General features: G+C 38.3%; 1 protein-coding gene across 1 annotated transcript; it reads right to left on the reverse strand.

Annotated features, from left to right (window-relative positions):
- Positions 1–20,435: 20,435 nt before the first annotated feature.
- Positions 20,436–21,377, reverse strand: LOC121143548 (olfactory receptor 11-like). Its single transcript, XM_040755666.1, has one exon. The coding sequence runs from the start codon at positions 21,375–21,377 to the stop codon at positions 20,436–20,438; it is 942 nt and encodes a 313-aa protein (XP_040611600.1).
- Between the last annotated feature and the right edge of the window lie 3,578 nt (positions 21,378–24,955).

Below are 24,955 nucleotides of genomic sequence, written 5' to 3' on the forward strand. Positions count from 1 at the left end.
GTATCTTAAATATATGTTAGATTATGGTAAATTATATTACTCTAACATTAATAAACACAAAATATTACATATTACACTTATAAAATCTGCGAAAGTTGAAAACTGTTTTATAATTTCATATATACATATGTTGCTGCCCTGTTTCTTACATAGAAACCGAACTTTATAGCTCAGTTGATAGAGTGTTTGCCTCAGTTTGATCCTAGCACAATATAAACTGGGTGTGATCAGCACACTAGTAATTCCAGCACTCTGGAGGTGCAGGCAGGGGAATCTGAAGTTCAAAGTCATTCATGGCTACAAAGTGTCATCCTACATTACATTAAACCCTATCTCAAAACAAAACAAAACCAAGACCAAAGAAAAAATACCTTGGTTTACATAAATATGTAAAGTTAACAGGAGCTTGAAAAAGTGGGTTGTTAAAATGATATTTCTCTCTCTCTCCTCTCTGTCTCTCTGCCTGTCTGCCTGTCTGTCTGTCTGTCTGTCTGTCTGTCTGCCTCTCTCTCTCTCTCTCTCTCTCTCTCGCTGTCTCTCTGTCTCTCGCTCCCTCTCTCTCTCTCTGTGTCTGTGTCTGTGTGTCTATTTGTCAGAGACAACACATAGGTGTCACTTCTCATCTTCTATGATATAGATCTCAGGATTTGAACTTAAATCATCAGACTTGCCATCCCCAAGAAATGGATTTCCATTTTCTACCTAATATCTTTCCATTTAAAATACTAATATATCACTAGATATATTTGATTAATGTATAACCAAATAATTAGGTGTAATATTTAGATTTGATTCTGAATAAAAATTTGTATCCTTCTTTGCATCTTGTTCCTAAAGCCAATGAGCTACTTCAGTTGGTTCACTGATACTTGATAGACCCAGTGATTCTGTTTGATGAGGAGACGGGTTCAAACAGATTCAGAGTTCTCATTCACAGGAACAAATCCATTAATGAAAGAGATAGCCCAATTATTGGAGTACGTAGGAATTCAGTAGGAACTAAATAGTGCTGCTGTTTTCACAGATTGTATGTTAGGTAGAGAAAAGGCTGAAGTCAAATCAGAAAAACTGGAGAGCTGAGACTTGTCAGGTTTCCTTCCCCCCAAAGCAAACCAAAACCCTACAGCTTCCATTAGGTATATATAAGACTTTAATTTGCAGATTCAATTGCAGTCCATAAAGACAGCACTATCAATTATTTTCATACAAGCCACTTGCTTCTTGATGAAGTAGCTTAAGATTCTTTTGTGCCATTTACCAAAGCAATGGGGTGAATAAATCTAGAAGAAGACTAGATATAACAGTTCATTATTTCCTACTTTAAATGACCCAGAGGTGTTGCTTTCTTTTTATGAGCCTTAACAAATCCAAGTAGTCAAGAAGAAAAATTCAGGGAATTAAGTCATTTGTTTTTCCTATTTTTTCTGTCTTCGAAGTGAAAAGTAAATATAGTCACCCTGTTAATTCATTGAATTGTCGGCTTATTTATTGGGATATATTCTCTGAAGGGGATGGAAGGGAAGGTGGAAACATGAATGGGAAATATTTGCAATGGGTTAAGCTTTTTTCAGATCATCTCTTCTTCTGGCAGAACAGAAACTCAATTCCATTCACTCAATGTGTTTTTCTCTAAACATCTGGAAAATCTTCAGGGATCCTGACTGCTGAAGTCAGTGGGTAACATTTAAAATGAGGGCAGGTATGATGGGAGAGAGACATTTTCAACTTCTGCAGTTCTTTATAGAAGTTGCAAAGAACGAGACCTTGGGGATCTTGTTAGAGACGATAATGACAATTTTGTTTCCCCAAGTCCACAGGGATCCAGCTCTTGGAAAAGTGAAACTTGTTAGTACAGCTTTTCCTAATGCATGTAACTATTAAAAAGTTTTAGAAGAGTTTCATAATAACTCACAAAGTGAAGTTGTCTCCAGGGTTATCTTACTCCTGGGTTATCTTTGGAGAAGCAGGCAATTATTCAGAGAGCTCAAGTGAGTTGGCTCCTGTCATGTTCTGTTTACAATTGCCTCTCTGCTGCTCAGCCGCCCTGGAGACTTATGATTAGTTACACCACTAAACTTCAGACTTTATCATTGTAACTGGAATAAACATTCCCTCTCTTGCAGAAGGGATTTCATTGGTCAGGGACTTAACTGTAAGTACCTAGAGAGCTATTCTCATAGTGACCCTACTTCGTGTCTATATTTCCCTTCAGAAATAAATTCCCTTAAATTTTTTGATGTAATGTTACCCTATGAATGCAATAATTATTTATCAACCACATTTTCAATGAAAAATATTTGGTCAATACATATTATTTATCTACCCTTAAAGACATCACAATCCAAAAGAAAGTAAGAACTAGGTTGTTAGAACATTGTGTCAAAAATAGCCTGTTTCCAGTAGACAAAAAGATAAACATTGAGTTACTTATGCTATGGTGTTTGTTAACTGCTTATTATTTTTCTACTCTGATATTTTATGCTATATTAAGATAGTGTTTATTACTGAACTTCTAATCTTCACCAAAATGTTAACACAAGCAATTTCTCTAAAAATTGTTGATTCTATTATTACAAAAAGATTTAAAGATGATAGTACACATAAATGTGATTTTTTAAATTTTATTTTGGAAAAAAGCTTGAATAATTTTTAAATATAGCATATATTGTAGTGAAATGCTGTCCTTAGAGCTAACTCTCTAATGAAGTAGATTCTAAGACAACTATAACAGCACCAACTTGCTATTGGCACAACATGGTAATGATCTGTATTTTATTTCTTCTTCATGCATTTCAGTTTTCCATTAACAAATGTTTCTCAGCTACTTGACTATTATGCAACTGTAGCTTCACAAATTAATAAATACATATAGGTGTTATATAGTAAAACAGAAGACTCACCTTTACTGTTTCATGCCCACAAAAAAAGATACAACCAAGGAATATACATAAAGTTTTGTGTGGTGGCATGCATCTATAATCCTAGCTCTTGGAAGGCAGAGGCAAAAGGATTAGGATTTCAAGTCTAGCCTTGGCTACATAGTGAATTTGAGGCCAGCATGAACTACATAAGACCACGAGTAATGTTTAGCTTTGGTTTTTGACTTGATAGGATCTAGAATTACTTAAAAGACAAGTCCTTGGGCACACCTGTGAGGAATTATTTAGAGTAAGTTAAGTAAGGCAAGAAGACCCACCTAAATGTAGATGGTGCCAATCCTGTGTGCTGTGATCCCGGACTGGATGAAAAGGAATAAAGACGTCAAGTAGAGACATTCATTGCTATCTGCTTCTTAATTATGGACTCAATCAGACCAGCTCCTGCTATCACGACTTCCCCACCACCATGGGGAAAAGAAAACCTTTCTTCCCCGAGTTTCTTTGGCCAGGTATTTATCACAGAAACAGGAAAAGTAACTAATATACCCTGTGCCAAGAAAGGAAAAGAAAGAAGAAAGAAAAAATGTGACTAACAATTTTGTAACAGCTAAATTCTGAACACACTTGGAGGAGTATAAACATCAGACTTGATTAGGCTACGACTGTCAATCTGTATAGGGGAATACACTATAGTACATAAATTGAACCAAGATGGATGACGGTCACATAACAGTTAATGGAAAGGGAGGAAAGTTTTGTATTGGTAACATGGGCCATTGCAATGGAGCGGCAGAAGTTTGGGGATTCGGGCATTGCTGATGATGTCCAAGCTGGAGAATACCATAAGAAGCTGGTGTTGTAGTATGAGCTTTTCAGCAACTAAGGGTTCACATGCAAGCAAGGGCAGCAAGGTGAGCAGCCAAGTGACAAACTAAGATGTTACTTGCAGTAACAGGTGAGAGACAGAGGTGAAAATTCAAGAAACACAGATATTGAGGAAGAAAGTGTCATGTGATTATATATGTAATGCCAACAATGTGAAAAGATACCGACTTATAGCTGATATCTGTGTTAGTAAGCCTGGCCTGTTTACAGTGATGCACACAGTATTCAATCACTAAGTAAGGGGTTGACAAAGAAGAAAGGGATTTGTTTGTTAATGCTATAGCCAAGTGAGGAGATAAGACAAAGTTTCAAAGTTGACAGTACAAAGTAGCACATGCCTGCTGCTCTGTAACAAATCACCCTAAATTTCAGCAGCTTAAAATAAACTAGATGCATTATTTCATAGTTTCTTTTAGATGAGACATCTGGACACTGACCAACAATGCTCCTTTGACCAGGAGTCTCTCACAAGGTTGCAATCAAGGTATTTTTATCTTAATATTAGTTGACTTACCAAGCCCATTGGCAGGCCACAGAAAACAAGCTACAAGCACATTCATCAGAACATATTTCCAGAGATCCTCTGTGGCATAGCACCTAGCTTCCTCCATAGTGGTCGGTGGATGAGAGAGCATTAAAGAAGAAAGTCAGTCCACTTAGAAGACATCTTTAAAGGGATTCACACCACTTATGCTCTAGTCTATTTATTAGGAACAAGTCAGAAAATTGACCTCATATCCAAAGAAATATTACACAGGGCATGGAAACCAAGAAATATGGATCACATGTGCCGCATTAAAGAATGTCTGCCACGACCAGTGACTCCTTGTCTCACCTGCTGATTTGGGTCACAAGAAGTCGCCAAAGACTGGCAGCAGTCACAGCTTGTACTTTCTTTAAGACACCATTTTGTTTCTCATAGAAACTGAGTGCCATTTTAGAACATCAAAACCTTCAAGGCCCAAAGTTACAAATATCGCTCTGTGAATTTTTGAGAATAAGTGGGGGCAACTTCTGTTCCAATTTCTGAGTTCCTAGACCTACCCGTGTACCATTCCCATTAGAGACCCAGCACAGTAGAGGGATTTCTAGTTTAATCATGAGAGACTGAATATAAACTTATAATGACAAAATTTTATATGAAACAGTTTCAACCATCCCAAGAAGTCAAACTACAGCCTTGGTAGCAATACTCTATAGTTAGTAAATATTTGGTTAAAAATCACTACATTCTTCTTCCAAATCAGGATCAATCAGGAAAGAATAAATATATTCCTGCCACAATAAAAAGTTTCTTTTTGCTTTCGTTAGCCTTCTGACAGTTTCTTCATTCTAGGAGCTTCCCTGGAAGTCAACTCCCTTGTCAATGCAAGTTCTGTAGAGTAATCCTGAAATCCTCATGTTGGTATAAATGTCTGCTCTTCCTGTTGCTATAATACAATAATTGATGGTAGGCACAGAATTTCAGTGTGGCAGCCCCATTTGTTTGGACTGTGATGGGGTCTCAGTCTTTTGTGTCACAAAGTTGAAGGAGGCACAATGGCAAGAAGCGGTGCCAGAATGATAACATGGTGAATTAGAGAGCAAGAAGGATTTGGAGTCCAGGGTCGCTCTTTTTACAATAACTTGATACTGTGTGAACTTCTTGGGGGAAGTACTCCACTCCTGTGATCTAATTACCTTGCATAACCAGTCAATTTTATGGTTATACTGCTTTTACATCACCACTGTGGACCAAGCTTCTACCACACAATCAACCATAGTGCAAAATGACTAGGAGTCTTTTATGTTTACAGTGACTAGTCTATGCCCTGAAGAGTAGATTCTTTGCTTGAAATGTTGCTTCTAGATGGTTGCTGCTGAGCATAGAGAAGGCTATCCAAACATTCTGTGACCAGTTGCTTCTGTATGATACTATATCTATCACAGTCAATGGAACCCTTGGATTTGAGTCCACTCTCTTACCTGATTTCCTGTGAAATGGGTTGCCTGGTTAGGTACAAGGGCCTGTGGGATTCTATTCTGCCTTACCAAAGCTTTGCACATGACCCCATTGCCTACGTAAGTTTTAAACAAGAAAGATACATACCTGAAGATTCTTTACCATTTAAGGATACATTACTAGCACTTCCAGGGTAGAAAAGGTCAGAGGAAGCAGATTCATTACTACATTTCAAGGTGTTCTTGGGGAATAATATCATACCAGGGTTTTATCAACTGGTTGTTGGCATTCAAAAGCAGTGGTGGCTTGGCTAGTGAGTCTGTGGTATATCACCAGAGCATCTTCATTTGTACATTCATTGTACTAATTCCAGGGAGTGAGTAATTAAGACCAGCTGATGTCAACTTATTGGCTTCACTGATTGGAGTCTCATGCACAGTGGATAGTGCTGGTGAGAATTAAGATATAAAATCATAATATTTGATGTCTATTCCCATGTTTACAGACAGTTGATTTTTTATTTACATTTGTTTCTTTGTCTTTTGAGACAAGGGTTGGTATCCCAAGCTGGCTTCAAATTCACAGCCTCAGTGCTTCAACTGAGATATAAACATACATCTATTGTGCCATCCATGGCTTGGTTAGATTTTTTTTTGTCAGCTTGACACAGCTTAGAGCCATCTGGGAAGAGGTAACTCCAGCTGAGAGAATGCCTAACACAGATTGGCCTATAGGTAAGCATGTAGGGCACATTCCTGATTAATGACTGTTATGAGTGAGCCCAGCCCACTGAGGACTGTGATACCTATTAGCCTGTGGTCTTATACAAGAAAACAGGCTGAGCAAATCAAGGGGAGCAAGCCAATAAGCAGCATTTCCTCCATAACTTCTGCTTCAATTTCTGTTTCCAAGTTCCTGTCTTCAGTACCTATCCAGAGTTCCTTCATGCTAGACTACAATTGCAAACTGAAATAAACCCTTTCCTCCCACAAATTGCTTTTGGTCATGATAGGACCAGAAAAGAAACTCCCTACAACACATATTCAAAATACCAAATTGGCAGAACAAACAAGGTATATTGAAAGCTACACAGGAAAATGGCTAAGTCGCATATAAGGTCAGGCCCATTTGAATAACATCTGACCTTTCAGTGGAGACTGAAAGCTGGAAAGGTCAGGGTGGATATTGTATAAGTTCTATGAGATCACAGATCACGCCCAGACTCCTAGGGCCAGCAAAACCACCAATCACAACCAATGGAGAAAGACATTTCATAATAAAACAAAATTTAATCAATTTTTGTTCACCAATGCAGCTCCACAGAAGGAACTAGAAGCAATACTTCAGTCTGAAGATAAAGTTCACTACACGAAGGAAGAAATAATCCTAGAGCAATTAATCAAAAAAGGGGAAAAACATACAACCACAATAAAGTAATGGAAATGATAAACAATTCTCATTAGCAATTCTCAATATTAATGGTCTCAGTTGCCCAATAAAAGACATAGATTAACAGGTTGAATTAGAAAACATTATCCATATTTCTGCTGCATGAAAAAACCACACTTTACCACCAAAGACAGGTGTTGTGAGTGAGATATTTGCTCACTATGTTTTGCTATTTTATTCTGTTTGGTTTAATAAACTGTTGAATGGCCAACAGGTAAGCAGGAAAAGTTAGGCAAGACTTCCTAGGAGAGAGGGAAACTTAGGGTTAGAAGTTAGTTACAAAAGAGAGGCCAGCAAGATATGAAGAGAAGCAGACATAAAGAATGGAGGAGAGGTAAAAAGCCATGTGGCATAATGTATATTAATAGAAGCAGGTTACTTTAAGTTATAAGAGCTAGTTTGAAACAAGCCTAAGCTAAAGGCCAAGCTTTCATAATTAATAATAAGTCTGTGTCATTATTTGGCAGACTGGTGTTCCAAAACATAGTTTGGTATGAGTGTGCATCCTTTGGGTATATGCCTAAAAGTGGAATTGCTGGGTAGATCAATACCCATTTTTCTGAGAAAGCACCATATTGATTTTCAAAATGGCTGTACAAGTTTGCATTCCTACGATTAATGGAGGAGTGTTCCCCTTTTCCACATCCTCTTCAGTATAAACTTTCATTGGTGTTTTGATTTTAGCCATTCTGACAGGTGTAAGATGGTATCTCTGATTGGTTTTGATTTGCATTTACCTGATGGTTATGGATGTTGAGCAATTCCTTAAGTGCCTTTCAGTCATTTGAGATTCCTCTTTTGAGAATTTTCTATTTAGATCTATAACCCATTTTTAAAATGGATTATTTGGTGTTGTGATGGCTAGTTTCTTGAGTTCTTTGTATATTTTGGAGATCAGAACCTCTGCTAGATGCGGCATTGGTGAAGATCTTTTCACATTCTGTAGGCTGTTGTTTTGTCTTATTGACTATGTCATTTGCTTTACAGAAGCTTCTCAGTTTCAGGAGGTCCCATTTATTGTCAATCTCAGTGTCTGTGGAGTTATGTTCTACTGGTGTTATGTTCAGGAAGTGGTCTCCTGTGCCAATGCGTTCAAGGGTACTTCCCACTTTCTCTTCTAAGATATTCAGTGTGGCTGGACTTATGTTGAGGTCTTTGATCCATTTGGACTTACGTTTTGTGCATGGCAATAGATACGGATCTGTCTGCAATCTTCTATATGTCAACATCCAGTTATGCTAGCACCATTTGTTGAAGATGCTTTCTTTTTTCAATGTATAATTTTAGCTTCCTTGTAAAACATCAGGTGCTCATAGGTGTGTGGATTAATAACAAAATCTTCGATTAGATTCCATTGGTTCACCTCTCTGTTTTGAGAAGGGGTGGGGATGGAGAACATAGGGATCAGGAAGGTGGAGTTGGGGGAAGGACAGAGAGGAAGAGCAAGGAAAAAGAAACCTTGTTAGAGGGAGCCTTGTGGGCTTAAGGAGAAACATGGCACTAGGGAAATTCACAGGAAACTGCAAGTATGACCCCCAACTAAGAATCTAAGCAACAGTGGAAAATCTACCTTAACTGTCCTTTCTGTATAATGAGATTGATGACTACCTTAAATGCCATCATAGAGTCTTCATCCCAGTAGCTGATGGAGGCAGAAACAGAGATTTACAGCCAAGCACTGAGCCAAACTCCTGGAGTGCAGTTGTAGAGAGAGAAATGATGAGCAAAGGGATCAAGACCATGTTGGGGAAACCCACAGAAACAGCTCACTTGAGTAAGTGGGAACTCACGGAGTCTAGACGGACAGCTGGAGAACCTGCATAAGATCAAACTTGGACCCCTGAACATGGGTGTCAGTTGGAGGTCTTGGGCAAGCCGTGGAATCAGTATTATACCTAGTGCACGAACTGGATTTTTAGAGCACATTCCCTATGGAGGGATACTCTTTTAGCCTAGATACAGTGAGGAGGACCTCAGTACTACCCTCAAATGATGTGACAGACTATGATGATCCTTCATGGCAGGTCTCACCCTCTCTGAGGAGTGTATGGGTGGTGGGATGGGGAGATGGTGGGGAAAGTGGGAGGATGGGAGGGAGAGGGAACTAGGATTGGTATGTAAAATAAGATTGCTTTTAATTTAAATAAAAATTAATTTAAAAAAGGAAAAATTAAAAAGGGATAGTTTGATGAGAAAGACCTACAACAGACAGATACCACCTCAGAGTACAAAGATGAAAATGGTGTTCCAAGAAAAATGGAAACAGGAAGCAAGAAAGTGTAGCTATTTTGATATCTGACAAAATAGACTTCAAACCAGAATTTATCAGAAGAGATGGAAAAGGACACTACATCCTCATTAAAGGAAAATATACCAAGAATATATTACAATTCTAAACATTTATGCACAAAACACAAGGGCACCCAAGTTCATGAAAGGAACTCTATCACAGCTTAAATCACATATTGACCCTCACATATTTATAGTGGGAATTTTTAGTACCTCAATCTCAACAAAAGACAGGTAAGTCATCCAGACAAAAAATAAACCGAGTAATTTTGGAGTTAAATAATGCCATAATGACATAACAGACATCCTAACACAATAGAATATACTTTCTTTTCAGCATCCCATGGAATATTCTCCAAAACTGACCAAATATTAGGGCACAAACAAGTTTAAGCAGTGAATAAAAATTGAAGTAACACCCTGCATCTTATCTGACCACCAGAGATTAAAGCTGGATAGCAACAATAGAAATAGCAGGAAATGTACAAACTCATGGATGCTGAACAACTCACTACTGAATGGGAATTCAGTAAAGAGAAAGTCAAAAAGAAAATTAACAAATGGGTCTTCATGGAGCTAAGAAGGTTCTGAACAACAGAGTGGTAGCTTATAGAATTCAGAAAAAAAACCCTTTTTTGTTTTTTTTGGTTTTTCGAGACAAGGTTTCTCTGTGGCTTTGGAGGCTGCCCTGAAACTCACTCTGTAGACCAGGCTGGCCTCGAACTCACAGAGATCCACCTGCCTCTGCCTCCCGAGTGCTGGGATTAAAGGCGTGTGCCACCAACGCCCAGCTCAGAAAAAAAACTTTAAATACATCTGTTAGGCAGTACCTACAATACATAAAAAGACTGAACATCAAGAAAACAAATATCCCAATTTAAAAATGGGATACAGAATCAACAGAGCTCTCAAAAGATACGGTGGTGCAATAGTGGCACAAATATTATGGGAGTAACCAATCTTTGTTCTTCTTTTTGGATGTAAGATATATCCATTCAAGACACTGCTAAAGTGGCCAGGAACCTGATACCAGATAGGCCATGGGCCTAGGGAGAAAACTTCTACTATTATTCTGCTAAAAGAACAGCGATAAAATGAGTCCTAATATCTTATTGCTAAACCCATAGGTCAATACACCACTCAGCCCTCATTAGAGAAGCTTCTTTTTGCAGTAGGTAGGAATTAACATAGAGACCCACACCTGGACAATGTGTAGACTGTGAGAGACTTTTGAACATTCAGCCCTAAATGGGATGCCTTTATCAAATTTCTCCCCTCAGAGCTCAATGGTCTTTGCAGAAGAGGAGGCAGGAAGATTTTAAGAGCCAGAGGTGGTGGATGACACAAGAAACAGTGTCTTGCAGAAACAACAGTACCAAGATACAAATGAACAAAGACTGTGTGGCATGTAGAAAACTTGCACAGGCACAAACAAGACAAAGTTCCAGCATTGAGGAGGGGAAGTGGGCACAAAGCCCCATGCCTAACCAAGAAGCATTTGTAACAGATAGCTGCTGAGAAAGGGAAAATCTATTTTCTCCAGTAGAGTGTCACTGATTATATCATCAACATTCCACGGTAGACCCCACTCCCCAAAGTAGTTGAACAAATATAAAATGGATGCTATTTTTTGTTAATGCTTTTTGGTTTTGATTTTTTGTCTCATTGATTTTATAAGTTTGTTTTTTATGTTTTAATTTTCAATATTTTATGCCTTTTTAGGAAGAGACATGGAGAAAGCATCAAGTTGGGTGGTTAGGGAGATGGGAAGGATCTGCGAGCAGTTGTGGGGGGAAATTTTTTGAAAATTAAAAAAGTAAAATCCATGAAAAAAATAATGTGCTTGCACTGGTACGTTGACCATGCTCCTTTTACTGTAAGTTTAACATTCATTAATATATGGGCAGTACAATTTGGACTAGATGGGTGAATATAAAAGTATACAAAATTAGTTGGGGTTGGATCTGAGAGAAACTGGGGAAGAGGTGAATACAGTCAAAACACAACTTACTGTAATAAATTCTTAACTAGTAATATACTATATATAAAGAAAAAATATATGCACATACTATTTTGTAGATAAGTATAGCATACTTCTAAGGTCTTATTAATTTAGCATAGAAGTTGTGTTTGGGTTTGTTAATTGATCTACAGGATTTATCCAAGTTCTGAAGGAGTCAGATTGAAGAATTTAAGTGGAGATGATAGAGATAATTTCTGTATACTGTATATCTTTGATGGCAGAACTGAATCCCACTATTACCCTCTAAAAACAATATTACTTTGACTTAACACTTATGATACTGGGGGATCATCAGGAAAGCAAATTAAAAGGTATATCTTAGACTTTCCACTATGATAGTCCTTATTCCATAGACTGAAGACTTAATGTGTTAGCCCAAATATCAAGTACATGAAATTCAATTATATACTTAAGACTTGAAAAAATGACTCCTAGGTAGATTTCTAGCCCCATTAAATCTATGATGGGACAAGTTTCAGTAAAGATGTATTTATTTACTTCTGTGTGGAAAGCAGAGAATAACTGGTGGGAGCTGGATATGTCCTTCCCCTTTGTGGATCTTGCAGATGCTACCTGGGTCAGGAAGCTTGGTAGCAAGAGGCGTCTCACTGGCGCAAGGGTTGCACTTATTACACTGCTCTCTAGCCCTGAATCCTAATAAAGGTAACATAATAACATTTTAAGTCTCTTGCTATGAGCAACAACACAGACCTTATGTTCCTATTCCTCAAATCTCAGAAACTTGAATCTATAAAAGGATGAGGTAAATATAGTACACCGGAACAAAACTAATTGACATGATTAAAAATTAAATAATAAATTTTGATTGTGATAATTTTATATGAGGCATAAGAAATATAATTCTGCCAGATGGGCAGGAACTGGATACTAGATAGCTGAGAGACTTAAGGTAGAACCAAACATGACTGGCAAGAAGAAAAAAGAAAAACATTGAAATGATTCCTAATGATATTCTGCTATACTCATTGATTGGTGCCTTGTTTTGTCATCATAACAGAGGATTCCTCCCACAGCAGATGGGAGACAGTTCAGAGACCCACAACCAGACATTATACCAAAAAAGAGTCTAAATTGCAGGTCTCCATTGGGTTCCTACTCTTGGAGCTCAGGGAACCCTGTGGAAGAAGGGGAGGAAAGATTGTAGGAGTCAGAGGGGATGAACTATACCAGGAGAACATAGCCCACTAAATCAACTAAGCAGGGCTCACAGAGACTGAAGTAAAAAGCAAGGGGCCTGCAAACATCTGAACCAGGTCTTCTTCATGTGTTATGACCGTTTGCTTGGTATTTTTGTGGAGCTCCACACAGTGGGTGCAGGAGTGTCTCTGAGTCGTTACTTGCTCTTCATATTCTTTTAGTCCAGTTGGTTTACCTTGTCTAGCCTTGGTATGAGGGCTTTTGTCTTGTTTTTCTATATCTTGTTTTGTCATGTTCGTTGGCTCTTTGAGTCCTGCTCTTTTCTGAAGGGAAATGGAGGGGGAATGGATCTGAGGGAGAGGGGAGGTGATGAAAGCTGGGAGGAGTGGAGGAAGGGGAATCTGTGGTTGGGATGTATTGCATGATAGAAGAATCTATTTTCAAGTAAAAAAAAAAGAGATATAATTCTGAACTTACCTTGTCATAAAATTGGTTTCCTGTACATGGAAGAGAATCAACCTATAAATTTATTCTTATCAGTTGAACAACTACATCTAGTTTGTGTTCATTTCCATAGCACTAAATATTCATATGTACACACAGTTAGATACTGATATATGTACATTCTGTAGAATCACCAATTTGTTCCTTATCATTATAATTATGTTGTAAATGTTGTATAAACAGATATAGGGTGTATTTAGTTTTTATTGTATACAGTTAGTATGACATTTACCATTGTAACCATTTTAAAACATGTCAGTGTTATTGTGTGTTCAAAGTGTCATGTAACCATTACCAATATCTTTTTCTTTTTTGTTTTGTTTTATTTTATTTTATTTTCCAGTTTAAATTTAGATAAGAAACAAGGTTGCTTCACAAGTCAGTTCCAGGTCCCTCTCCCTTTCCCTCCCCTCCTCCCGTACCCTCCACCCAACCCCCCCACCCCCGTTATCCCCTCATTCCCCCAGGGAGGGTGAGGCACTCCATGGGGGTGTCCATAGTCTGTCATTTCATATAGGGCAGGGCCTAGACCCTTCCCCAAGAGTTCAGGGTGAGAGTGCACCTCACATTGTTCTATGGGATTCCAAAGTCCGTGTGTATACTTGGGATGGGTACTGATCTACTGCCCAAGGCTCAATAGATTACCTAGGCCTCCTCACTGACACCCAGATTCAGGGGGTCTTGATCAGTCCCATGCTGGATTCCCAGGCTGATGCCTGGGATTCAAGAGTTAACCTTTGTCTGGTCAGCTGTTTCTGGGGGTTAAACCAGCCCAGTCTTAATCTCTTTGATCATCAGTCCTCCCTCTCTGTTACTGGCTTTCTTGAGTTCAGCTCAGTACTTAACCAAGGGAGTCTGCCTCTTCTTCGATCAGCCACTAAATGAAGTTTCTGTTTCCCAGACTCTCTGGCCATAGGATTGTAGGCTGGCACTCCCCAGATCTATGTCTAAAATCCATATATGAGAGAGTACATGCCATGTTTCTCTTTTTGTGACTGGGTTACCTCACTCAGGATGGTTTCTTCTAGTGTCATCCATTTGCCTGTGAATCTCATGATTCCGTTATTTTTTTCTGCTGAATAGTACTCCATTGTGTAGATGTACCACATTTTCTCTATCCACTCTTCGGTTGAAGGACATCTAGGTTGCTTCCAAGTTCTGGCTATTACAAATAAAGCTGCTATGAACATAGTGGAATAGACATCTTTGTTGTATGAATGGGCGTCTTTTGGATATATGCCTAAGAGTGGAGTTGCTGGGTCTTGTGGTAGGTTTATTCCCATTTTTCTGAGGAATCTCCATACTGATTTCCAAAGTGGCTGAACCCAGCTGGCACTCCCACCAGCAATGGAGGTGTGTCCCCCTTTCACCAATCCTCTCCAGCATAAATTGTCATTGGTGTTTTTGATTTTAGCCATTCTGGCAGGAGTGAGATGGTATCTCAGAGTTGTTTTGATTTGCATTTCCCGGATGGCTAAGGATGTTGAGCCATTTTAGACTCCTCTATTGAAAACTCTCTATTTAGTTCTGCAGCCCACTTTTTAATTGGGTCCTTTGATGTTTTGGAGACTTGCTCTTGAGTTCTTTGTAAATTTTGGAGATCAACCCTCTGTCAGATGTGGGATTAGTGAATTTTTTTCCCATTCTGTGGGCTGCCTTTTTGTCTTGCTGACTGTGTCCTTTGCCTTACAGAAGCTTCTCAGTTTCAGTAGGTCCCATTTATTAATTGTTGATCTCACTGTCTGTGCTACTGGTGTTATGTTCAGGAAGCTGTCTCCTGCACCAATTCGTTCAAGGGTACCACCCACTTTCCCTTCTAAGAGGCTCAGTGTGGCTGGATTTATGTTGAGGTCTTTGATCCATTTGGACTTAAGTTTTGTGCATGGCGATAAACATGGATCGATCCGCGTTCTTCTACATGCCAGTCTCCAGTTATGCCAGCACCATTTGTTGAAGATGCTTTCTTTATTCCATTGTATATTTTTAGCTTCTTTGTCAAAGATCAGATGTTCGTACGTGTGTGGGTTAATACCCGGGTTTTCAATTCGATTCCATTGGTCTACCTGTCTATTTTTGTGCCAATACCAAGCTGTTTTCAGGACTATAGCTCTATAATAGAGCTTGAGGTCAGGGATGGTGATGCCTCTGGACGTTGCCTTGTTAACAGGGTTGTTTTGGCTATCCTGGGTCTTTTGTTTTTCCATACAAAATTGATTATTGTTCTTTCAAGGTCTGTGAAGAACTGTGCTGGGATTTTAATGGGGATTGCATTGAATCTGTAGATTGCTTTTGGCAGGATTGCCATTTTTACTACATTGATCCTACCTATCCAAGAGCATGGGAGATCTTTCCATTTTCTGAGGGCTTCTTTAATTTCTTTCTTTAAAGATTCAAAGATCTTACAATACAGGTCTTTCACTTGTTTGGTTAGCATTACCCCAAGGTATTTTATGTTGTTTGTAGCAATTGTAAAGGGTGATGTTTCTCTGATTTCTTTTTCAGCCCTTTTATCATCTGTATATAGTAGGGCTACTGATTTTCTTGAGTTGATCTTGTAGCCTGCCACTTTGCTGAAGGTGTTAATCAGCTGTAAGAGTTCCCTGGTAGAGTTCTTTGGGTCATTGATGTAAACTATAATATCGTCTGCAAACAGTGAAAGTTTGACCTCTTCCTTCCCAATTTGTATCCCCTTGATCCCCCTTTGTTGTCGTATGGCAATAGCTAGAACTTCAAGTACCATGTTGAAAAGGTATGGAGAGAGTGGACAGCCTTGTTTTGTTCCTGATTTTAGAGGAATTGCGTTGAGTTTCTGTCCATTTAGTTTGATGTTGGCTGTTGGTTTACTGTATATAGCTTTTATTATGTTTAAGTATGTCCCTGTTATCCCAGATCTCTCCAAGACCTTTATCATGAAGGGGTGTTGGATTTTGTCAAAGGCTTTTTCAGCGTCTAGTGAGATGATCATGTGATTTTTGTTTTTCAGCTTGTTTATATGGTGGATTACGTTGATGGATTTTCGTATGTTGAACCATCCCTGCATCCCTGGGATGAAGCCTACTTGATTGTGGTGAATGATTGTTTTGATGTGTTCTTGGATCCGATTTGCCAGTATTTTATTGAGTATTTTTGCATCAGTGTTCATGAGGGATAATGGTCTGAAGTTCTCTTTCTTAGTTGTATCTTTGTGTGGCTTGGGGATCAAGGTTATTGAAGCCTCATAGAAAGAGTTTGGCAAAGACCCTTCTGCTTCTATTGTGTGGAACACTTTGAGAAGAATTGGTATAAGCTGTTCTTTGAATTTCTGGTAGAATTCTGCACTGAGGCCATCTGGACCTGGACTTTTTTTGGTTGGGAGACTTTTGATGACTGCTTCTATTTCCATAGGGGTTATAGGTCCATTTAAATTGCTTATCTGCTCTTGATTTAGTTTTGGCAAGTGATAGCTATCCAGGAAGTCATCCATTTCCTTTAAATTTTCGAATTTTGTGGAGTACAGGTTTTCAAAGTATGACCTAATGATTCTCTAGATTTCCTCAGAGTCTGTTGTTATGTCCCCCTTTTCATTTCTGATTTTGTTAATTTGCGTGTTCACTCTCTGCTGTTTGGTAAGTTTGGACAAAGGTTTGTCTGTCTTGTTGATTTTCTCAAAGAACCAACTCTTCGTTGCATTGATTCTTTGTATTGTTTTCCTGGTTTCTACTTTATTGATTTCAGCCCTCAATTTGATTATTTCCTGGCATCTACTCCTCCTGGGGGAGTTTGCTTCTTTGTGTTCTAACCAATATCTTTTTCTAAAACTTCTCATTTCATCAGTGGGTAGTTGTGTGGTGTTGTTCCTTGTTATTTTGGTTTGCAATTTACTGATAAAAATGACAACATCTTTTTATGTTTTTTTGTTATGTGTATGTCTGCTTTGGTGAATTGCTTGCTCAGATATTTTGTTCATTTTAAAGTTGGAATGTATTTTCATACTGTTGACTTAGAAGGCTTTTGTATAGTTTGAATAAAAGATCATTGTGAGATATACATTTTACAGTATTTTTTCTTAGTCTGTATTTTGGCAAAGTATAATTTTTTTCAATATGGCTTATAGCTACCAGTTTTCTTTTACACATTGTACCTTTGATGATGTATACACGAATTAATAAAAGACAGAATGGAATAGATTTTTTAAAAATGTTCTCACTTAGAATTTTTATTGTTTTAACTTAGATCTATGATCAATTTTGAATAGATATCCTATATCTTACACATAACTTATCAATTACTCTAACACTGATGATTGGAAAGAGTTATAATTCCTTTGTCAATAGTCAGCTGATTGTGCATGTATGAATGTGTTCCTGACTCTTTATTCTGGTCCATTGATTGGTGGTTTATTACTTTTGCCAATACTGGACAGACTTGATTACTGAAATGCTATTGTAAGTCTTCAAATTGAGTAAGATAAGCCCCAACTTTTTGCTTTTTTCTTATTTTTAATATCCTATATATTTTTCCAGTTAATACTTAGGATTACACAGTTTCTGTCTGTGATATATCTTACTGAAATTTTATTGGAATTGCAGTGCATTTACAAGTCAAATTAGGAAGCCATGTGTTAGTAATATTGACTCTTCTAACCCATTAATCAATGATGCAGCCAATCAAGAGAAACTAAGTGGAATTTATAGAACTGTCCACACAATGCCAGAACACCTTTTCAAGCATTCATGGAGCCTTTACAAGTATTAAGCCAAGTAAATCTGATAAAACCAAATACTATGCACTAGGTAGTTTATGAATGACAGAAGCTTATCTCTCACAGTCCTAGAGGTTATGAAGTTCAAACTCGAGATGAGGATAGAATCATTATCTGATTCACAGAAGGCAGATTCATTAGTAAACTAAATAGGGTTAGGCTGGGACTGGAAGGTGGAATAAGGCAGTATCTATTTGTGTATACTTAGTTTCTCTTGGGGATGATGAAAGTGTCTTAAAATTACACTGTGATGACATTGATTCTGTTCTGTGAACACACTAAAAATCATTGAAATGTTCAAAGTAAAGGAACAAACTTTATTGTGTGTTGATTATATTTTAATAAAGGCATTTTAAAAAGAAAATGAAAAGTCATATATTAAGAGAAAATAACTATTATATATGTGTGAGAAGGAACTAATTACCAGAAAGAAAAAGATGAGGTAACCCAGTCACAAAAAGACAAACATGGTATGTACCCACTCATATATGGATTTTAGACATGGATCAGGGGAGTGTCAGCCTACAATCCCAGGGTCGGTGAGTCTGGGGAACAGGGAGGTTCTCAAGAGGTTCTCATTATACCCCCAGAGAAGTGGAAAGAGGCAAGATCTCCTGAGCAGATTGAACATGGAGGGAGAGGAGAGGGAACCAGGAAAAAGAAAGGGGGATAAGAGGTGAGTAGAAGAAGACATGGGGGAGCAGGAAGGTTGAGTTGGGGTAAGAATAGAGGATACCAGGATGAGAGATACCACAATAGTAGGAGTCATTATAGCTTTGAGGAGAAAGCTGACACTAGTGAGATTTCCAGAGATGTACAAGGATAACACCAACTGGAAAACTAAGTAATAGCAGAGAGACTACATTAATAGCCACTACCTGATGATAAGGTTGATGACTACCTTATATGACATCCTAGAACCTTCATCCAGTGACTGATGGAAGCAAAGACAGATACTCACAGATAAACACTGAACTGACCCGCAGGAACCCAGTGACAGAGATGGAGGAGTGATAAACAAAGAGGTCAAGACCGTGCTGGTGAAACCCAAAAGACAGCTGACTGGACAAAAGGGAGCTCTTGAACACCAGACTGATAGCTAAGAGGCCAACAGGGGACTGATCCAAACTCCATGAATGTAGTGTCAGTGAGGAGGCCTCAGAAATCTCTGGGGCCTTGGATAGTAGATTAGTGTTCACCATGGCATACAAATGAACTTTAGGAGCCCATTCCATATGGAGGGATGCTCTCTCAGCCTGGACACATGGGGAAGGGCAGACTCTGGAGATCCCCCCAAGGAGGGCCTCACCCTCCCTGGGGAAAGATGTGGGGATTGAGCTGGGGTGGGGGTGGGGTAGGGCTGGAAGGGAGGAGCTGGGATTGACATTTGAAGCATGCATGTTTCTAATTTAAATAAAAAAGGGAAAAAGGAAGAGATGACCCAAATTAAAAGAATAAAGTATAAAAAAGGAACCATTACAAGAGAACCCAAAGAAATTTAGGATAGTATAAAGTTATACTTTAAAAACGTGTACTGTATTAAGTTGGAAAATCTAAAAGAAGTGGAAGCATTTCTAGATCCACCCAAATCACAAAGTTAAACCAAGAAGAGATCAACAATTTAAATAGATTCAGCAAAATAAGGAGATTGAGACAGTGATAACAAGACTTCTGGTTAAAGAAAGCCCAAGCCCAGATGGATTCACAGAACTCCAGATGACGTTCAAAGATTTACAACAAACACTTCTTAAATTATTAAAAACAGAAGTGGATGGAGCACTTCCAAGCTCCCACAACAAAGCCAGTGTTACTCTAAAACCAAGACCAGGTAAGAACCCCTCTGCCCCCCAAAAACTATAGGCCAATATCCCTGATTAATATAGATGCAAAAATAATCTATAAAGTACTTGCAATTCAACTGTCATTTATCAAAAAGACCACCCAGCATGATCAAGTTGACTTTTTTTCTACAAATATGGTTCAACATATGTAAGTCAACAAATATAATAAATCTATCAGTAGATTTGAAGACAAAATTCTAATGATCATCACAATAAAAGCATAAAACACTTGGGTAAAAGCCAACATGCTTTAGTGAGAGAAAATAAGAGTGGAGGGTACATGTGACAAACCCATGATCAACATATTACTGAAGGAAAAAAAAGCTTGAAGAAATTCAGTTTAAATCAGGAAGATATCAGGACTGTCCAGTATTGCTATTCCTTTTCCATATAGGGCTTGAAGGAGCTACACAACCTGCCAGGGGTGCTTTCCTCTGATGAACAGTGAGACCAAGATGCTCCATCAAGTCTTCCATGCAGAAAAATGGTTATTTTGCCATTGTGTTTATAAGATTATTAATGACTTAGGCTCAGATTCAGGACTAGGCTTATTGTTTTCAAAAACACGTTTTTCAACACTAGGGAATGTTCAGGGGCCTAATTTGGGTTCAAGAATCAGGAGAAAAATGTGCCACAGTGCAGTCAGGGGAGTCCATTTCTCCATCAGCATAAAAGGGAGAGGAGAGCAACCTGAGTGCCCTTTAGCTTATGTTTCCCATATCACTTAATTATTGGTTAGGAAGACTCTCTTGACCAACCTTTTAAAGGCTTCCTTTACATCTTTGTTCCTAAGTGTATAGATTAAGGGGTTCATCATGGGGGAAATGATTCCATAGAAGAGGGAAGCCATCTTTCTCCTGTTCTGGGAATGTGGTGAAGGTGGTAACAAATACATGGAGATAGCTGTACCATAAAACAGCGATACTACTATCAGATGGGAGCCACAGGTCCCAAATGCTTTTTGTCGACCCTCAGCAGATTGGATTTTCAAGATTGCTTGGGCAATAAAAGCATAAGATACAAGGATGAGTGTCAGAGGTGTTATATGGAAGACTACACTCCCAAAGAATAATTCTGTCTCATTTGCAGTTGTATCAACACAGGACAACTTGAGCATTGCAGGCACTTCACAGAGAAAATGATCTATGACATAGTGTCCACAGCGTGGCAGTTGGAAAGTTAGGATGGACGGCCACACTGAATTTCCAAAGCCAATGATCCAGGATACAGCTGCCAACTGGAGGCAGAGCCGCTGGTGCATGATGACTGAGTAATGGAGAGGTCGACAGATGGCTATAAACCTGTCAAAGGACATGACTGGCAGCAGAACACACTCAGTAGCCCCCAAGGCCAGAAACATGTAAAGCTGGACTACACAGCCACCATAACTGATAACTTTCCTAACACTGAGTAAATTTACCAGCATTTGTGGAACTGTGCATGTGATGTAACAAAGATCTATGACTGATAGGTTAGTCAAAAAGAAGTACATGGGAGTGTGGAGTTTAGGGTCCAAACGGGACACCAGAATGATGTTGAAATTTCCAAAGATGGTCACTATATAAGAAGTCAAGAAGACCACAAAGAGTGGAAGCTCCAGCCATGGTTGATCTGAGAAACCTAAGAGAAGAAACTCTTCTATGATGCTCTCGTTTGCCCAGCTCATGATCAAAGTTTTAACTTATGACTTCCTGAAACAAAAATTCAGGAAGTCAATTCACACATATTAACATGTACTTATTAGCTTTTATAGTTCTTTATAACCACATGTTTATTATCTGTTTTAATTAATATTCTTACTTTACTGCCAGTTCAAGGATATTTATGTAGCAGGTATTGCATATAACACACAAACAAATACAGTTGAAATTACAGTTGAACCAGTTACTAAGATATTTCCAAAGTTTCTGTGTTCACACCAACACATCTAAACTGAAAGCTAAGTTTTAAAAAGCAAATTGTTCCCTGATTTTTTGCCATTGGGTTAATTTTTGCTTTTAGTACTTCCTCCATAGCTATTAGCAGGAAAATTTAGACATAATACCCACCACATTCATGTCAAAAAATGCTGGAGAACTCAAGTTATATTAGAGAGTTTTAATAGTGAAAACAACATGACAGTTTCATAAAAGCAGATATGCTGACCAATAGGATAGAATTGAGGACCCACACAGAAACCTATACTCCTACAGCCACATAGGTTTTTGACAAACACACCAATAAAAAACACTGGAGGAAATACAGCATCTTCAACCAAACTACATAACTACATGTAGAATGAAACTTGATCTTGATCTCTCACCCTGCACAAAACTGAAGTCCAAATGTATCAGGACTTGAACATGAGACCTGATAACCATATAGAGGAGAAGGTAGAGAACATGATTGAATTCATTGGCATGGGGCAAGACTTTGTGAATAAAACTCTGTTGGTATAGACAATAAGATGAACAAATAATAAATGCAACCTCATGAAACTAACACGGACACCCTCATTCTAGCAAAGGGACAGTGTACAAAATGGGAAGTTATTTTCTTTCTTAAAAAGGCATACATCTGACAGGGAGTTAATATTTAATATACAAAGAACTATTAAAAACTAAACAGTAAGAAAATAAACAACTCAGTTTTAAAATAGCGCAATGAACTAAACAGAAAATAGGAAAGTAAGGGACAGATGTGGAAAATACTGTCACTGGTAGGAATTCTGAAGCAGAACACATGGTAGGGTAAGGAGAGATGACACAACCTTTAGATTTCCCAAGTTGTTCCAGTGCTTTAAAAAGCCACCAAGATCATAGAACTATGGTGACACTATTCCATAGTCTGTCCAAGGACTGCAAGTTCATTCTGCTGTGGTGTTCTATCAGTAATAAAAGTCACACATCCTTAGAAATGTTCTTGTTTAGATGAAAAGCTGTAGGTCCTCCCTAAGTATAATATCAAAGGGGGATGCAGTCTCAAATATTACTCAGAAAGTGTCTCCTTGCATGGACATAAGTGTTTGGTCAGCAGCCATTGAAGACAAGTCCCCAATATGTCATTTATTTGCTAGAACTCAGTCCCAACCAGACTCTGCACAAACTTCTTGTTAATAAGAAGACAATACCTTCTTACACTTACTAAGATCAGTGATTACAAAAGCAATGGGAGTGCTTCTGTTATTCTGAAATGACTGTCTGGTGGCATTTGACAGCATAGGGACTATCTCCCCATGATCCACAGTAGTTAGAGCCCTATGCAGGGACAAGTCATTTCTGGGAAAGACATAAAAGGAATGTGCTGAAGGCAATGCAGAGGGGAGATTGCAGAGCATCCAAGTGTTTATTGAAGTTTTTTCACTTCAGGGTCAAGTTGTGCCATTCTGCAGACACTGAGCGATCTTGACAAAATTCTTTATAAGAAGGAGACTGAATAAATACTGAAGGAATCTTTTGTACTGAGAAAGTTAAGTTCCTTGAATTGTTAGTATTATCAGTGTTTGAAAATGGAAAGACTTGTTAACAACTGAACCAAACCTAGAACCCAGTGTCTCTGAAATTCCAGCACAGAAGTCACCTGATAGTATCTACCTGATACTTCCTGCAGTGGAGTTCACTGTCTGAACTGAGAGGGAAAAGGACATAAAACTTACTTTTTTTGCTCCTGAGTGGAGCTCTTTTGGCAGCACCTGCAAAGAAAGCCTTTATCAACAACAATAGGTGGAAAACTTTTAAAATACTAGACTGAGCTTCCCATTTCCAGCTGGACTGGAAGGATAAATGATGAGAGCAATTTTTCATCCAACATCATAATTTTGCTTTAAATACTACCAAAGCTGGCTGCTTTTACTCTAATTTCAAAACAAGTTGTGGGCAAATCTGAATGAGAAGGTTCGCAGACAGTGCTTCATAAGCTGTAGGTATCAAAAGGTTAGGACATAAGACTACTGTGCTACTGAGTTTGACTTCTGGGAGAGCAAACAAGTGTTCCCAGATCCTCACTTAAGAAAAGTAATTGGAATGAAGAAATGAAGACTGAGTCAAAATTTTCTAAATGCTGTATTGTTGATCAATTTATAAGATAAAAGGTCCAGACCCCAAATTCCAGTTTGTCTTTTTCCAATGTGCTCTATATGATGCTTTGATAAAGTGTTCTACATACCCCACATGGAGCCTTAGGGACATTGTGTTTAGTCTGTGAGCTAGCTTCAGGAAGTCTGAATTCCAAATGGACTCATTAGAAGTATACAGATCCAATAATGTCTACCTAAGTTCTTCAACATGAACCTGATGGGATGAATTGTGTTCCATACCCCTCTTTCTACGTTTGGTAACAAGTTATGAGATCTTCATTCATGAGTAACTCATAACATACAGGAATAAGAAAGTCTCGCGGGTAACTGGAGCTCATCTCTTCTGGTATTACATTGCAGAGTGCCCATGCAGTGCACTTTTCAGAGTCCTCCCATGAGGACTGCAGAGTAAGTGGCTAGAGGGAGATTCCTTAATGCTGGTCTGTGCTCTGGTTTGCTCAAAAAGATGGCAACCCTTATTATAACCAACGATGATACCCAGTGGGCTTCTCTCGAACCAGCTCTTCATCTTTCACTCACATTTGTTTTGTAGTGCTCTTTCCCTGGGGACCTTCTCTTCAACTGTGTCCAAGACAAAAGGGAATGATAATGGGGACTAAAATACTTTATGCAGTGTGATTCAAATTTGTGTCTTCAATGTAGGAATTGGCTTCCTTTTGTTAAAGGCACCAAGACAATTCTGTGAAGCCACAGAGAACTGTGGATTCCCTATGGAATTGGATCTGAGATCAATGTTTATACAGTGGACATCCACAAATTTCCTATGGACCATGTTTTTATTACCTCCGTTCAAAGAGAGTGCTATATACCCAAACAATTCCTTTCCTTCTTTGGTTTGACTTAGCTAAACCATCTCTCTGTTCAGTGAAGTTTATTGCAGTTTTTTCAAGCTTAGTAATTTGATTTTTATTTTTCAATAATCTTCTCTGATCCAGATTTACTTTACATGTTCTAAAAATATAGTCTCATATCAGTTTTTCATATGAATAGTTAAAAAAACTAAAGTATGTCTTACTCCTCCAGAAACTATAAATAATATAATAGAGAAGGACTAAAAGTATTAATATAGAATTCATATTGCAAATATACCTGAGTAGTTTTCAATTTTCTAAATATTCAAGGAAATATAATAAAGATAAGTCATCTAGTACATAATGAAATGTAGTCAG

This window comes from Mesocricetus auratus, unplaced genomic scaffold (assembly GCF_017639785.1).
Source record: "Mesocricetus auratus isolate SY011 unplaced genomic scaffold, BCM_Maur_2.0 Super-Scaffold_100013, whole genome shotgun sequence".
Lineage (NCBI taxonomy): Eukaryota > Metazoa > Chordata > Mammalia > Rodentia > Cricetidae > Mesocricetus > Mesocricetus auratus.

What these genes read in the sequence shown, in the direction of transcription:
- LOC121143548 (XM_040755666.1), bottom strand. Translation starts at nt 21,377, where the DNA reads ATGAGCTGGGCAAACGAGAGCATCATAGAAGAGTTTCTTCTCTTAGGT.